The following is a 14,935-nucleotide window of genomic DNA, read 5'->3' on the forward strand; positions in this document are numbered from 1 at the left end:
TCTTTGAGCGTGTGTTTTATTTGGTTTTAAGATGAGACATTTTTGAGACGTTCCTGTTCTTTCTTTCAGCCTCGTGGCTTCTTCATTGTTAAAAACATAAACCATCAGCAGTTCGCGACGCTGGTTTGCTTTTCAGGAACTCTCAGCGTGAAACCTGGACGCTCTCCAGAGTTCTGTTATCAGCAGTCTGACGGCTGCAGAGCAAGTTTCTAAAAGAGGAAACTGCATCAACACGGTTTGTTTTTTGATCTGGAAAAAGTGTTAATTTGGCATTTTAAATGTCAGATGGAGGTTGTTTTCAGGCTCTCCCACCTTCCTCTCTCTCCTTCCTCTCTTCTCAGAATCCATCAGCTGCTTTCTCAGTCCTGAATTAAACAAAAACATGACGACATTCAGCAGCGATAAACCAACAGAAACCCTGCAAACTGTAAAACCTTTAAACCTTTAACCAGACCACTGAACCCCAACAGAAGCCAAACCTGAACGCCACTGTTTCTGTACGCAGAGTCAAGTTTTATTCTTTAATGTCTCATTTCTGTGACTAAAAACTAAATAAAGTCTAACAGAAAATGTATTTCCCAGCTGCAAAAGATAAAAAGAAGCAATCTGATTAACAATTCCTACTTGTTTTACCTTCAGAAATGTTCTGTAGGCTAATAAAATGATTAACTATTATATTGCTTTCTATTGTGAGAATTACTTAATGCAGATTCACTAGTTTACAGATATGATAATTAACAAACGTTTTATAATAATTAATGTATTTAGTTTATAAAAAAAAGTAATGTATTAGCTTAAAAAAGAAAGACTCCTCAGTTTTTCGTTGTTTAGTCTTGGTGGCAGCAGGTTCAAGGTCTCAGTATGCTTGAAACGATTGTTTTGTTGCATCAGTGTGAAGTGTCTGACACTAGTCCCGCCCAGACCCAGACCAGACCCGCTCCGATTGGTCAGCTGTGTTAAAGGTGAGAAAGCAAGGCAAGGCCAGTTTATCTAATGTAGGCCTCTTGGAAGCCTCCCTGACCAGTTTTCTGTTCGTCTTTTCATCAATTTTGGAGGGACGTCCAGTTCTTAGTAAAGTCACAGTTGTGCCATATTTTCTCCACTTGATGATGACTGTCTTCACTGTGTTCCATGGTATATCTAATTTGGAAATTCTTTTGTACCCGTCTCATGACTTATGTCTTTCAACAATGAGATCTCTCTGATGCTTTGAAATCTCTCTGCGTTCTGTGGCTTTTGCTCGGAGATGCAACTAAGAAAATATCAGGAAAATCCTCCTAGAACTGCTGAACTTTATTTGTGATTAATCAGAGTCACTTTAAATGATGGCAGGTGTGTAATGACTTCTAGTTAACCTGAGTTTGAATGTGATTGGTTAATTCTGAACACAGCCACATCCCCAGTTATAAGATGGTGTGCACACTTATGCAACCAGGTTATTGTAAGGTTTTTATTTTTCATTTTTCCCCTCAAAGATTTCAATTTCTTTTTCAATTGAATTGTTCACATTATAGGTCACATTAAAGGTGGAAAAAGTTCTGACGTGGTTTATCTTTGTCTCATTATTTTACATCATAAGAACCTGGCATTTTAACAGGGGTGTGTGGACTTTTTCCATCCACTGTATTTAACAGTAAAGTCCGAGTTAGGAGGTTGTTGAGGTGGATGGTGGGCCAGAAACCAGACTTTCACCCAGAAGACTGGTGTTTGTTTCCCGTGTGAAACAAAAAGTCAACATTAAATGTGTTTATTTAAGCTAACTGACTTAACACAGTTTAATCCAAATCATGATCCTCTCCTAAACCTAACCAAATTTAGATGTTTCACAACAAGTACTTTTACTTTGAAAGTCTAACCGGATGTTGTATATTTATTGTTGCTAACATCACCGCGGAGGCCTAAACATTGAAAAACAACGCTAAACGGTACCGAGGGCGTTAAAAGCGTCCATATGTGACGAGTTGTGATGAGAACGTGTTGAGTTTGAACGTCTCTCTCGGTTTTAATTCTTCAGTCACTTTTCATGCAACACGACGAACGTCTTCAGCAGAGACGGTCTGAGTTCACCGTGCCACGCACCCCCATCTCTGCGATGACTCGCTCGTTACTTTCAGCTATAGCACGACGCATCTTAAGCATACTGAGACCTTCAGGACAGAGCTGTGCATTAACAGGTTTAGCAGTTGCTTCAGACCACGTACGAAATAATGTAGCCGCAGCCGTGCAGCTCCTCAAACACGTAAAAGAGAGAGAGAGACCACATGGAGACACAAAGAGCTGTTATTGGTCAGTTGAGAGTTACTTCCTGTGAAGAGAACGCTGTGATGCGACTCAAATTCACTCAGTTTCTACCAGGCAGAAGACAATCACGCTGCAAGGCATTGTGGGATTCCAGGCGACGCAGGCGACGTGAAACGTGGAGGTGTCCAACACTAACCATTTCTAATGCTGTGGAAGTGAAATTCGCCTGGAAGCTACTCAATAACAACAAACGGACAGACTGGTGGACTCCTGTTTTGAAGCCTGGAGTTTGGCAGTTTGGCCGCCGCCATGTTGATATTTTGCAACCAGGAACCAGACGTGACCATATTTAGATGAGAGGGTGGAGCCAGCTAGCTTGGTTAGCAAAGGGCACCTGTAATTCACATCAACTGTGATGTTAGCTGGGATGCTAATTTTAGCTACCGACAAACAGGCTTAAAACAAAACGTACTAACTGAAAAATGAGCAGCCGACTCCTGATGAGCTTTTTCAGCGGCACTCGTTAAATATTCACAGAGCAGCGGATACGAGTCGCCTGTATCCTGATTGACAGGTTGCCAATCAGCTTGTAGCCCCGCCCTAAAGCCTCCCCTGCTTCCTGGTCTCTGTTCCTCTAAATGGGACCAGAATTTACTAAATGAACATCATGCTGTGTTGAAGAAGACTTGAAACTAGCGACTGAGACCAGAAACTCATCAGGAAAGTGTTTACTGAGGGAATAAATCAGCTGACAAGTAGAAACGTTTTCTCAGAGACTTCTATACAATCACACTTCTTTCTGCTGGCTGCTGGAGAGGACGCAGGTTTAAGGTGCTTCAGCACTCTGCTACAGGGAATGAATGTAAACATGTGAACTGTGTCAGTAATAAGACCAGGACAGACAGAAAGACTCGGACCTCTGTGGTCTCGGTTTGAGGAAGAGGACCACTGCAGGTCTGGACTGGAGGACGTGGTCCAGTTCTCAGGGATCACGTGGCTCAGCGTCCATGACAGGAAGCTGGAAAGGAGGCGACACAGAACAGCTCCGACTGCAGGAAATGGTAGAAACAAAACATAAAAGTCATTTTTATTAATTGTTGTGGTTTCGTGTTTCTTGTGACATCTCTCAGTGTGTCTTTGACTGATGGGTTTCCTTTAAACCGTCGCTCTCTGGGCGGTGACCTGATTTCCCCTCTCGGGGTCGGTTAAGGTAAATGCACTTTTTTTTTTTTTTTTAAATCTCAAAGCTGAAAACAGAAACTGACGAATTAAAACAGATTAACCCTTTAAACGCCGCAGCGCTCGCCGTCCTCCACCACCTCCTCCTCACCATCTGACCGTCTCTCTTTACTTCACGAGGAGCTGCAGCTTTTGTCTTTTTGGAGGCTGCCATGTTCATTCCTGCTTTACAGGCTGTTGCTAGGTAACTTTACAGCGTTGGGCACGTTGCCATGGTGATACTACAGCACAGCGCTGCGTTCACAAGCGGCTGGTTGATTCCAGTTCAACGTTACTAACAAACACCACAGTTATTACAATCACTCACTTCCTGTCGATGGAATGAGAAATGTAGGGAAGTGAAAAGTACTCATTGAGGTATTTTACTTCACATTTTCTGCTACAGGTTCACTCTCAGAGCCTCGTTCCTACAGAAGAACACACGACAAACACGATTGCACACGAAGCAGCATGTTGATCTGCAGCAGCTGGAGGAGATAAGCTGCCGTCTGATCAGCATGTTTGATACGTTAACAGCGGGAGGGAAACTTTATTTATTGCAGGTTTATAATAAAGTTTCCAGAACAGAACCTGATGAAGATCTTGGTGACCATCAGCAGCAGGTTGATGAATGATTGTCTTTATTTATTTATTTTTAAACACTTTATTTTATTCATTTTCTATTAAAGAGGAACAAAACACGTATATAACAAACCCCAGCGGCAGGTCTGGGTTCCACTCATCATATATCACACCCACTATTACTTTATAACATTTTAACTTCACATATGTCGTATTTCCCTTTATTCCAACAGATGTTGATAGAAAGTGAAGAAATATTATTCTATGTTGCTTTGATTTGTAGACTCCAATTATCGTTCTGTTTATTCCATTTGTATCTAGATCTACGCTGTTTTATTTATTTCTCATGAGACTCCTTCACTGAGAGGATCTGAAATGGTTGTTCAAAGTATAATTTTGTTTCAGTTCCTGATATTTCTCTCTCTTAATACTGTGCATAATGCCTGTTGTACCACCTGATATCCATAGTTTGAACCTCTCGTCAGGAGATAAACTCTGTCACAGGTTTTCCATCGCAGCAGTCTGAGCTCTTTGTCTCGTCTGTTGTTTTTTTATTTAGTTTGAGACAGTTTGTCCGCAGTGTGTAAGAAGTTCTGCAGCTGTGCTTCAGTCCAACACGTATGTGCATGAACACATCCTGCAGTGTGTACTTGTACCTGCAGTGTGTACTTGTACCTGCAGGGTGTCGGTATGAATGAACCGGAGCTCCTCTCTGTGTCTGCCGCCTCCTGCTGCTCACGTTCGGTCACTGCAGCTCTCTTTGTCTTTCTCTCTCTCTCTGCAAACAGTCGACATGAAGACAGCTGATGATCTGCTGAACGATTCCTCGATGGATGGATTGGTACATTTCAGGAAATGTCAGATAATACAGGAGGCTCAAGGCGGCGGCTTTCAAACGCATCCTTTCGCAAAATGTCCAGCTGCGGACCAACAGGTGCAGAACATTAGAATATCACAGAAAAGTTAATTTTTCTTTAATATAAGTCAAACAGTGAGACTTATTCTAGATTCATTACATAAAGTGAAATATTTAAGCCCTTTTTTTGTTTTACCCTTGATGATTACAGCTCAGGGAAATAAAAACTGCAGGTCTAAAAACATATTACAATAAAGAATGTAAAATATAATATGTAGAATAATGACTAACAGGGGAAATTAGATTTTCTGTGATATTCAAATTCTCTGAGATGCATCATAAATACATTACAGTGTGTACATGTACCTGCAGTGTGTACTTGTACCTGCAGTGTGTCGGTATGAATGAACCGGAGCTCCCCTCAGTGTCCGCCGCCTCCTGCTGCTCACGTTCGGTCACTGCAGCTCAGTCGACACGAAGACATCAGCTCATCCTGATCGACAGATTTACTGTTTGGGACATTTTAGGAAATGTCAAAAATACAGCAGGCTTAAGGTGAAGTCTTTTAAACGCATCTTACTTATCAAAATAATATCAAGAAAATTCTGCGATCCATTAACTGACTACTGATTTCAGCTTTGATCCAGGTTTATTTCCCTACTTAAATAATATTCATGAGCTTTAATGACTTCATCTGGATATTTTCTGTCAGCTTCCTGTGATGATTTGTTTTATTCAGAGTGTCGACACATCTGTACAACAACTTTACCTGAATATTTAACTCAGGTCTGATATTATTATTATAAATCTGATATTTGAGGTGAACTGGACACATTTCATACCTTAAATCCGTACTTCAGTTCTCTGCAGCAGCGCAGCTGAACGATCACAAACCACCAACTAACTAGTACTTTTAATATTGACTGATGACACGTGTTTTCAGTCTGTCGAGTTAAAAAAAGAATCAAGGACACATTTTAGAGCAACTTTGTCTCTGACAGTGTTTTAATCTGGAGCGGCAGCAGCCAATCAGAGAGCAGGACGGACGTCGGCTGACTGTTTCAGAGCGTCCTTGAAGGCACCACTGGAAACACTGAACAGCTGAAGGTTTTTCATCTCCAGTCTCTCATCTTCTCTGTGGCGTCCTGTGCTCAGCTCTGGTCCTGGTCTCAGACCTAGTCCTGGTCCTGGTCTCAGACCTAGTCCTGGTCCTGGTCGTCGCCCTCGTCTTCCTCCTCCGGGGCGTTTTGCCGCCGAACGCTCGCCTCTCCACCCTCAGCACCTCCTCGTACAGGTACGCCGGCTTCACGTCCAGCAGGAAGCAGAAGAGCTGCAGCAGCCAGACGAACGTCCGAGGCAGCGTCGCCTCCACCTCCGAGTAGTGACTCCTGCACTTCCTGCAGAGGAGAAGAAGAAATCAGGATGTCTGCAGGACGAGGGCGACAGTTTACACGTGAGGCAAAAACATCACCGTCACGTGGCCGGCCTACCGGGGGTCGCAGCGTCGGAGCTCCGGGTGCCAGTATGTGGCGTTGGAGGGCGTCAGGACTTTGTGTTTCAGGGTCAGAACTCCATCCAGCTTCTTCTGGTGCAGACTGGGTCCGTCCGCTCCGTCCTCGTCCCCCCAGCAGAACCTGAAGCTGGACGGAAAGCCGCGCTCGACGCCCGCCGGACGAGAGGACAGCTTCTCGAAACAGACCTGGACCTGCTCTGCGATTCCTGCAGGGACACAAACAGCAGCTGGTTCAGGATCAGGTTCAGGATCAGGTTCAGGTTCAGCACCGGACCAGAGAACATCCGCACAACATGCAGCTTCGAGCGAACAGGCTAACCGGAGGTTCACAATCCTGACCGGGCCTCCGCGTGGTTCAGATGGATCTGTGATATATTTGCATCAGACGTCTGTCGCTGAAACTCAGATTCTTACTTTTCTTTTTCATAATGACAGTTTTCTCCTTCTTGTTCATGCAGAGAGGTTTCTTAGGTTTCCACTGTTTCCTGCGGACGAGAGAGAGAAACATCAACACGATGACGTTTACAAAACAAAGACGACATCACCTGAAGAAAGTCAGTGAACGCTGAAGCTCGTAAACCGAAAACTTCAAGACTCCGACCTGAGAACAGGAAGTCTGCAGACGGGAGAACTAAGAGCGTTTCTGAGTTTTTAAACCTCAGGTGGTTCAGATCTCACCTGGCGATGTCGCGGTCTCTCCTCTGCTGACCCCGGATCAGAGCGGCCTGCAGCAGCCTGAACCACCTCCTCAGGCTGAACATGTTTCCTGCAGGAACATTTTATTATTATTATTACTTCACCTGAACGACTCGAGCGTGCGGCTGAAGGACTCACCTGCGTCGTCACGGTCGCCTGCTTCATTGGACAAATCCCTGAAAGACACAAACAGTTTTAAACTCTTCAGCTTTAAAAAATAAAACTTTCTTCATTTTCTTTTTGCCTCCGGACAGGAAACGCATCACAGCTGATCCTGTTCCTGATTGGCCCTAAAACGTCCCTGAATTCTCTTGTTCCAGCTCCAAACCAACCGATCCAGGAACAAACAGATTAAGGCGCCGTTACCATTCAGTGTGGTCGTCCAGGCCGAAGAGGAGCTTCATGGTGACGATGATGAGGGCGGCGGTCTGGACGTCGTACCGCGGCAGGACGGGACAAGACGAGGCGTCCAACGTGTGGAGCGTCTGATCCGCCATACCGGCGTGCTCCATCATCCGGCAGACCCACAGGTGAAGGTCGTCTGGGAAACAAGGACGCCACGCCATCAGCACGCCATGCGTTTAAACCAGGTGGGAAGTACTATCAGTACTTACTACTGTTAATACTGTAGTACTGTTAGTATCAGTACTACCATTAGCATCAATAGCAGTACTAGTAGTTTTGTTAGAACCAATAGTACAGTTAGTAGTACAGTTAGTGGTACCAGTAGTACAGTTAGTAGTACTGTAGTACAGTTAGTGGTACAGTTAGTGGTACCAGTAGTACAGTTAGTAGTACTGTAGTACAGTTAGTGGTACAGTTAGTAGTACAGTTAGTAGTACAGTTACTTTTACCAGTAGTACAGTTAGTTGTACCAGTAGTACAGTTAGTAGTACAGTTAGTAGTGTCATTAGCATCAGTAGTAGTACTGTAGTACAGTTAGTGGTACCAGTAGTACAGTTAGTAGTACTGTAGTACAGTTAGTGGTACAGTTACTTTTACCAGTAGTACAGTTAGTAGTACAGTTAGTAGTACAGTTAGTAGTACAGTTAGTGGTGTCGTTAGCATCAGTAGTAGTACTGTAGTACAGTTAGTAGTACTGCAGTACAGTTAGTAGTACAGTGCAGTAGTACTGCAGTACTGTTACCGGGCAGGTTGGCGTCCGTCAGGTAGCGCAGGCTGAGCAGAGCCGGGTGCAGCAGACTCTGCCGGCTGATTGGAGGAAAAGCAGGAAGCTGCAGGAACTGGACCAGAGTCTGAGCCTCCTTGTGGACCTCCTGGTGGGACGGGACCCTCTGAGGAGAGAAACTACCTTCAGTCAGACAGTTTCACCCGCTGAAGGTTCGGTACCTGACGACAGAGTCCTGGATTATCCAGAGTCTGACCTCCACTCTGAAGATCAGACCGTCTTTGCCCTCGAGCCTCATCTCCTCGGGAAGTTCTTCGTAAGCGTTCACATACGGGACGTGGCCTTCGTTCACCAACCTGAAACCAAACACATCGACTGACTGCTCCAGGACCTTCCAGGGCTTTCCAGGACCTACCCCGGAGCCTCCGGGGCGTCATGGTGTTTCAGCAGGTGTGCGTCGTTACCTGAGCAGGTCGCTGAGCGTCAGCGGCTCCCGGATCCAGATCAGAGCCAGATGGATCAGAGCCAACGTCTTCTTCATGGTCATGAGACCGCGGGCCCGCCTCAGCCGGGTCGACAGGTAGCTGACGGCGTCCACGGAGCCCGACCACTGCGACCAATCGCTGGAGCTCTCTGAGGAGGTAACGGAGACATTTTTTATTTACGTTTAACGTCCTGGCGTAGTTCAGAGAGACTTCAGACTGCTGGTTCAGTTTATCTGATTCCAGAAGTCTGTAAACTTATCGGATTATAAATAAAATAAAACACCTGTATTTGTGTATTGGACAGTAGTTTCTCTATAAAAACAGATTATTCTTCATTTTATTTTGAAAATCCCAGAATATCTCCGTGGTTATCTGCCTCCATGTTGAGTCAAAGTGACCCGAGTTTACAGTGTTTTAATAAACCGGCCCAGAGTCCACTGAGTTTCTGGCACATTTGACTCCACCTGCATTCGACCCGGCGGTGCTGGACAGGTTCGCCTCTCCGTCCGTCTCGCTGGCCGACACGGCGGACGACTCGGGCGCACTGTCCGAGTCCGAGTCCGGACCTCGCTGAGGAGAGACGGACGGCTCATGAGCTCACGATCAAATCAGCTTTACATCACAAAAGTTAAAGTTTATTTAATATTCTATAAAACTCTTGAAACGACAGCAGAGCTCTGAAAACGGACCTGAAGGTTTCCAGTAGGACAGATGAGACAAAAAGAGACGCTGATATAAAATAAACCGTCTAAACTTTTTTTATAATTTAAGAAACTGAGCTGAGGTGACGTCTTTTATTTGAGAACAACAGATCTGGACGAACTCATCCACACTTTTATCTGCTCCTGCTGCGACTCCCTGCTCACGTCTCACGTTTGTGCGAAACGCAGCAGCTCGACTTTTAACTCGCTGCAGAAACGGAGATCTGGCAGAGTCTGGTCCTGGTTTCCTCTCGCTTCATAAGACTCATTTATACGAAAGAGTGTGTGAGACCTAATTTATTTTTCCTTTGACTTGTTTTTGTTTTATTCGTTGCTCTGCTGATTTGCTGTAAAGCTCTTTGTTACCATGAAAGTGCTTTAAAAATAAAGCTTTCATTATTAGTATTATTATTGCGACTGCAGCTCCTACTGGATCTAGAAAGAGTCCCGGGGCTCAAGGGTTCCCAAACTGTTTTACACAACCATCTTGGCCTCCTGCTGCACCGAACATTTCACAGGACAGTTTCTTGTCGGCTGCATCTCCGTCTGTCTGTGTTTTCCCCAAAACTCACTCGTGGATCAAGGTGAGAGCCAATCAGAAGCAGAGAAGGGGCGCTTAAATTATACTCCTGCTGTAGCTTTATGCAGAAACCGTCGCCTCACGTTTAAACTTGTGCGTTGGAGTCTCTGCAGTTCCACCTTGAATAATAATCATGAGCTCTTCTAACTTTCCAAATGTTTCCGACCGAATGGATCAAAGTGACGGTGAAACATTGCACCTAAATTCAGCGGCGGTGCAGCTACATTTTTCACTCAGCAGTGCAACACTAGTCTGGAGCTCTGAAGTTATTTATTTAACAGCATTTTAATTAACTTCTTTAACTCTGCTGCTGTCTCATTCTTCAGTCAAACTTATCGATCGATAAATTAAGCTGCTGAACTTCATACTTCCTCATCCGGACGAAGAGTATTTGGACCGAGCGGCTTGAACTGACCACTTTAAACTTGGCGCTCCTCACTGGGTTGTGGGTGTAGGCCTGCCGACTCCTCTGCAGGTAGATCCTCCACAGCTGACACAGCACGTCGTCCTGAAACAACACAGTCAGTACAGCCTCTCCTCAGGGACCAGATCCAGCTCTGAGTCCTGGTCTAATGAACACAGACGGACCTTAAAGTGAGGACTGACTCCCAGTTTGAGCAGAGCGTCGGCCTGGTTCCTCAGGATGAACTGGAAACCCTCGCAGATCATCCACTCACGGCCGCGCTCTGAGAAAACACACAATCCAGGAAGTCAAGATCACCAAAAAACAGAACACGTTTACACAGATTCAACAAGACCGACGTAAAAACCAGCAGAAATCTGTAGAAATTCTGCTTCCATCATGAAACTAGAACATTTAAATATTTGTTTACACTTTAAATGTCACAAAACGTCCAGCAGAGTTTTCCAGAGCTCAAGACGACGACTTCAAATGTCTCGTTTTGCCCGAACAACATCTCAAAACCCCCGAACTATAATCATCTCACTGTGATAATAAACTGATCATGTAAAGTGATCCAGTCGGTGGATGAATCGAACGATATTTGCACTCATGAGGACGACAAACAGGAAGTGTCTGCAGGCGGCCTCGTCAGGGAGCTGCTGGTGAACGATGTCAGCGCTCCTTCCTGCGAGTTTGTTTAGTTTAGAGCCATAAATGCTCCAAATATCTGGAACAAACTCCCAGAAGCTGAATCTGCTGAATCTCTCAGGCCTTTTAAAGAGACTCAAGACTTTTTTATACACCGCTGCCTTTTAACTTGAAAGTCTTTTACCGTCCTGTTTCCTGAGTAAACTCAGATATTCTCTCTCATAAGGAGTCAGACTGAGTCTTAACGGGTTCGGTCCAACAGCTTTTACCACGACCGCGGTGCAAATAATCTGGATTCACGGTGACGAACGTGAATTAGAGGAAACAAACATGGTGCGATAAAGATGGATTGACAGCAGCGAGAGATCAGAAAAAAGAAAAGCAAAACAACGTTAGAATTACAGCTGAAAAAGATGTTTAACCTGTTTTTATTTTCTATTTGACTCTTTCTAAAATGTCCCTTTGTTGCTTTCATGTTTTTATATAAAGCACTGGGATTTGCCTTGTTGATGGAAACAAATAAACTCGCTGGGTCTAAATGTCCTCAGGCACCATCGTCTTTTCTAAATGATCTAATCTAACAATTAAATATAAATATATATTTATATATACACTGCAGAGAACAAAGCAGCTGAATGACGCTCTGAAATCTACAGCAGAACCCAAAGTATGTTTGTTTCATTCGTTGATGAAACTTCATCTGAAACAACACGTTACTGCCGAGAGAACACGGAGATTAAATTATGGATTATTATAAAAGGACTTTTCTTTGTGACATCGGCCGTTTAAATTCAAGTATCAGTCGACCACTAATCATATAATTTAGTGGCTGATTTAATTTGTTTTCTGCCCTGAATCATCCAAAACACCAAACCGATGCTTTATTTAACAAAATGATGTTGAACAAAAATCTGAAATTACATTTAATAAAATGTAAACCTGGAAAATCAATTAATCGATGAGTCAAAGCAGAGAAATGTGATGAGCAACTATTTAGGTTATCAAGAAAAACAATAAACAAACAAAACATTTTCCCTTAACCAGAATAAATGTTTTATTTCCCCGTCGGTTCTGCGGATGTGTAACCCGGCTGAGTTTGTGGACTCACCGGGCCCTTTGGTTCTGGCTCCTCTGCCGATGGTGGAGATCCTGTTGGCCCCGGGGGTGAAGGTGGCGTCCACCACCTCTCTGGTTCTCTGAGGACGTTACAAACATGGCAGAACCAAACTAAACTCCAGGTTCACTGCAGCCTGAAACTCAAACTTAATGTTCTATTAATTAATCTGCTGCTTCCTGTTTACTCCCTCTCACAAACTTCAGAATAAAAGCTGTTGATCAGGTTTATTTTACACCAGAACATCAGGGGCCGTGGCAGGTTATCCAGCAGCTGAAGCTTTATGTAACGTGTCACTGAGGTTTAAGCTTATTATCTGCATTAGACAGGAGGTAATTAAAGTTATCGATCAGCTTGATTCCAGAGCTCTAAAGATGAAAACGAAGGTTTGAACCGTCTGTTTTAACAGACTGCAGGACCCTGTTTCAGAAAGCAGACCGAATAAAACCCGAATAAAACCGCTGCTCCTTCTGTTACATTAGACTTTAAATGATATTTATTCAGCTGACGGGACAAAATGCAGGAGGCAATAACTGAAGATGAAAGTCTGACCCAGTAATGATTCTTTTAGTGGCAAATTTTTGCAGTGAAATAAAATGTTTCTTGGTTCAAACTGACTAAAAGTTTTAAATTTATCAGCTAATAATGAAAAACTCACTTTTAAACTAGATTTATTTGTTTCAGCTGCAGCACAGTCATCCTCACTCAGAGCGGGATTATTATGTTTTCTAAAAACTTCTCCCGCATATCAATACTTCCTGATTAGAGCTGCAACGATTAGTCGATTCAATTAATCACCAACTATTTTAAATATTGTTCAGAGTAATTTTCTAGAAAAGAAACGTCCAAATTCTCTAATTCCAGCTTCTATAATTGAACATTTTCTGGTTTCTTTGCTCCTCTGTGACAGTAAACTGATTATATTTGGGTTGTGGACAAAAACAAGTCATCTGAGGACGTCACTTTGGGAAACACGCAGAGGCATTTTTCACCATTTTCTGGACCAAACAACTAATTGATTAATCGTGAAAGTGATTGACAGATTACTAAATAATGAAAATAATCGTTAGTTGCAGCCGTAGTTCTGACTTGTGCTTTGACATCGATCTGGGGCTTATCTGATCTCTGAGTTTTCCTCATCTCAGGCTGAACATACTCAGAGTTTTCGGGAATCACGCTCTCTTCTTAAAACCTTACTTCCAGTAACAGAAAGGATTTTCAAGTGCTGCTGCCACGTTCATGAATCTCAAAGATCCAAAACACATCTCTGACCTCCTTCAAGAACATAAACCTTGTAGGAACCTTCGACGTTTAGGAGGCAGTCAGCTGGTAGAACCTGGAGTCAGAACCCAACAGCTGCTTTTAGCTGCACAAAGACGGAACCGACTTCCTGATGAACGAACAGCTGCTGCAGGAAACTGATCGGCACGTGTGAAATCATGTTGACATGAGGTGTTTTCATAAGGGCCATCAGATCAGCTGTTGTTGTTTACCTCGATGACCATGTGGCAGGATCTGCAGTAGAACCGACCCTCGTCTGAAACGCCCCAATCCACCGCTGCACACTGAGCACAGGGCTCCCGGTACCCGGCCTGAAAACACACACACACAGTATAAATGTAAACATACAACAGTGACTTTCTTCTGAAAATCCAACTTTGTTCCTTTAGTTTCACACACAGTTTAAAAATGTGACCCAACAACTGTGTTTACTGATATCCAGAACTCCTGAAACTAAAAACAAAAGCTTTTATTTGAGTCATCAGGAGACAAATGTCACGTGTTTCTGTAAAACTACAACTGTTTAAACTTCTATCAGGTAAAGAAGAAAGAACCAAAACTTCATGTTATTACTTTGTACAACACATTCAGTACAAACAAACTGATACAAATGACAACAAACCGAAGGGAACTGTATTTTTTTAAATACCCAGAACGCATCTCGCCAAGACTCAATTCATAAAATTAATATTTACTCGCTCCCTGCTTGGTGAAAATTGTAATTAGGGTGTAAAAGGTCTTGAAAAGCTTTTTTACAACTTTATATTAAATTCGGCAAACAATAAAACACAATAAAACACAATCTAGACAGAGTTTCACGGTTTATCTGGAGTCCACACTAACTGACTTAAGCTGGGTTAAAGCCTGCGACGGGCTGAAACAATAAAACACGTCTTTGATTAATGTGACAGAAAACATGCGCTGATTGATTTACTCAAATACAAACAATAAAAAAAGAGATTGTGTTAAATGTTTGTTCAGCTCATGCCTGAAATTACACAGATATTTGAATGGAGTTTGGTGCGCGCAGACTGCGCTAACACCGTTAGCTTTAGCGTTAGCTTACAAGCTGGTGGCTCCTTTATGAAAGTAGCAGAAACGTTCAGAAGAAATTACCGTATATTCTTCGTCCATTTTCACCTAAAAAACAAGCCTTTAATCCGGTAGTTTTAAAGTTTAGCTGCAGTTCGTCCACATGTGGAAGGTTTGTTTGGTCTCTCCTTCTTCTTCCGCCACTTCCGGTGGTCTGATCGCGGCGCCGCAGCGCTCTGCTGCTCACAGGCCGGAACAGGAACTACAGCTTCCTCCAGCTCCCTGCAGTCAGGAATTAACACAATATAACTAATATTACTAAATAAATGCATTTTATTAATACAAAATAAAATAAATAAAACATTTAAATGATTAAAGGAACAAACACAATCTTACTAATATTCAGGAATTCAATAAATAATATAATACAGTCAAAATAATAATTTGACTTCACCT

General features: G+C 43.3%; 2 protein-coding genes across 2 annotated transcripts in view; one reads left to right on the forward strand and one right to left on the reverse strand.

The window, feature by feature from the left end:
* The window catches only part of LOC119909371 (NACHT, LRR and PYD domains-containing protein 12-like), a 216,718-nt gene that overhangs the window by 51,069 nt on the left and 150,714 nt on the right, over positions 1-14,935 (forward strand). The window lies entirely within an intron of this gene.
* Positions 5,873-14,707, reverse strand: taf1b (TATA box binding protein (Tbp)-associated factor, RNA polymerase I, B). Its single transcript, XM_038727607.1, has 15 exons — positions 14,564-14,707; positions 13,660-13,758; positions 12,161-12,248; positions 10,590-10,687; positions 10,417-10,509; positions 9,185-9,290; positions 8,700-8,868; positions 8,492-8,591; positions 8,254-8,401; positions 7,473-7,647; positions 7,245-7,282; positions 7,089-7,176; positions 6,825-6,895; positions 6,388-6,616; positions 5,873-6,294 (listed from the first exon to the last, which is right to left on the reverse strand). The coding sequence occupies exons 1-15, from the start codon at positions 14,579-14,581 to the stop codon at positions 6,024-6,026; spliced, it is 1,791 nt and encodes a 596-aa protein (XP_038583535.1). The 5' UTR covers positions 14,582-14,707; the 3' UTR covers positions 5,873-6,023.

The sequence above is a fragment of the Micropterus salmoides genome, unplaced genomic scaffold (assembly GCF_014851395.1).
Source record: "Micropterus salmoides isolate LMB-PRFRI ecotype aquatic unplaced genomic scaffold, ASM1485139v1 Ms_hic_scaffold_18, whole genome shotgun sequence".
Taxonomy (NCBI): Eukaryota; Metazoa; Chordata; class Actinopteri; order Centrarchiformes; family Centrarchidae; genus Micropterus; species Micropterus salmoides.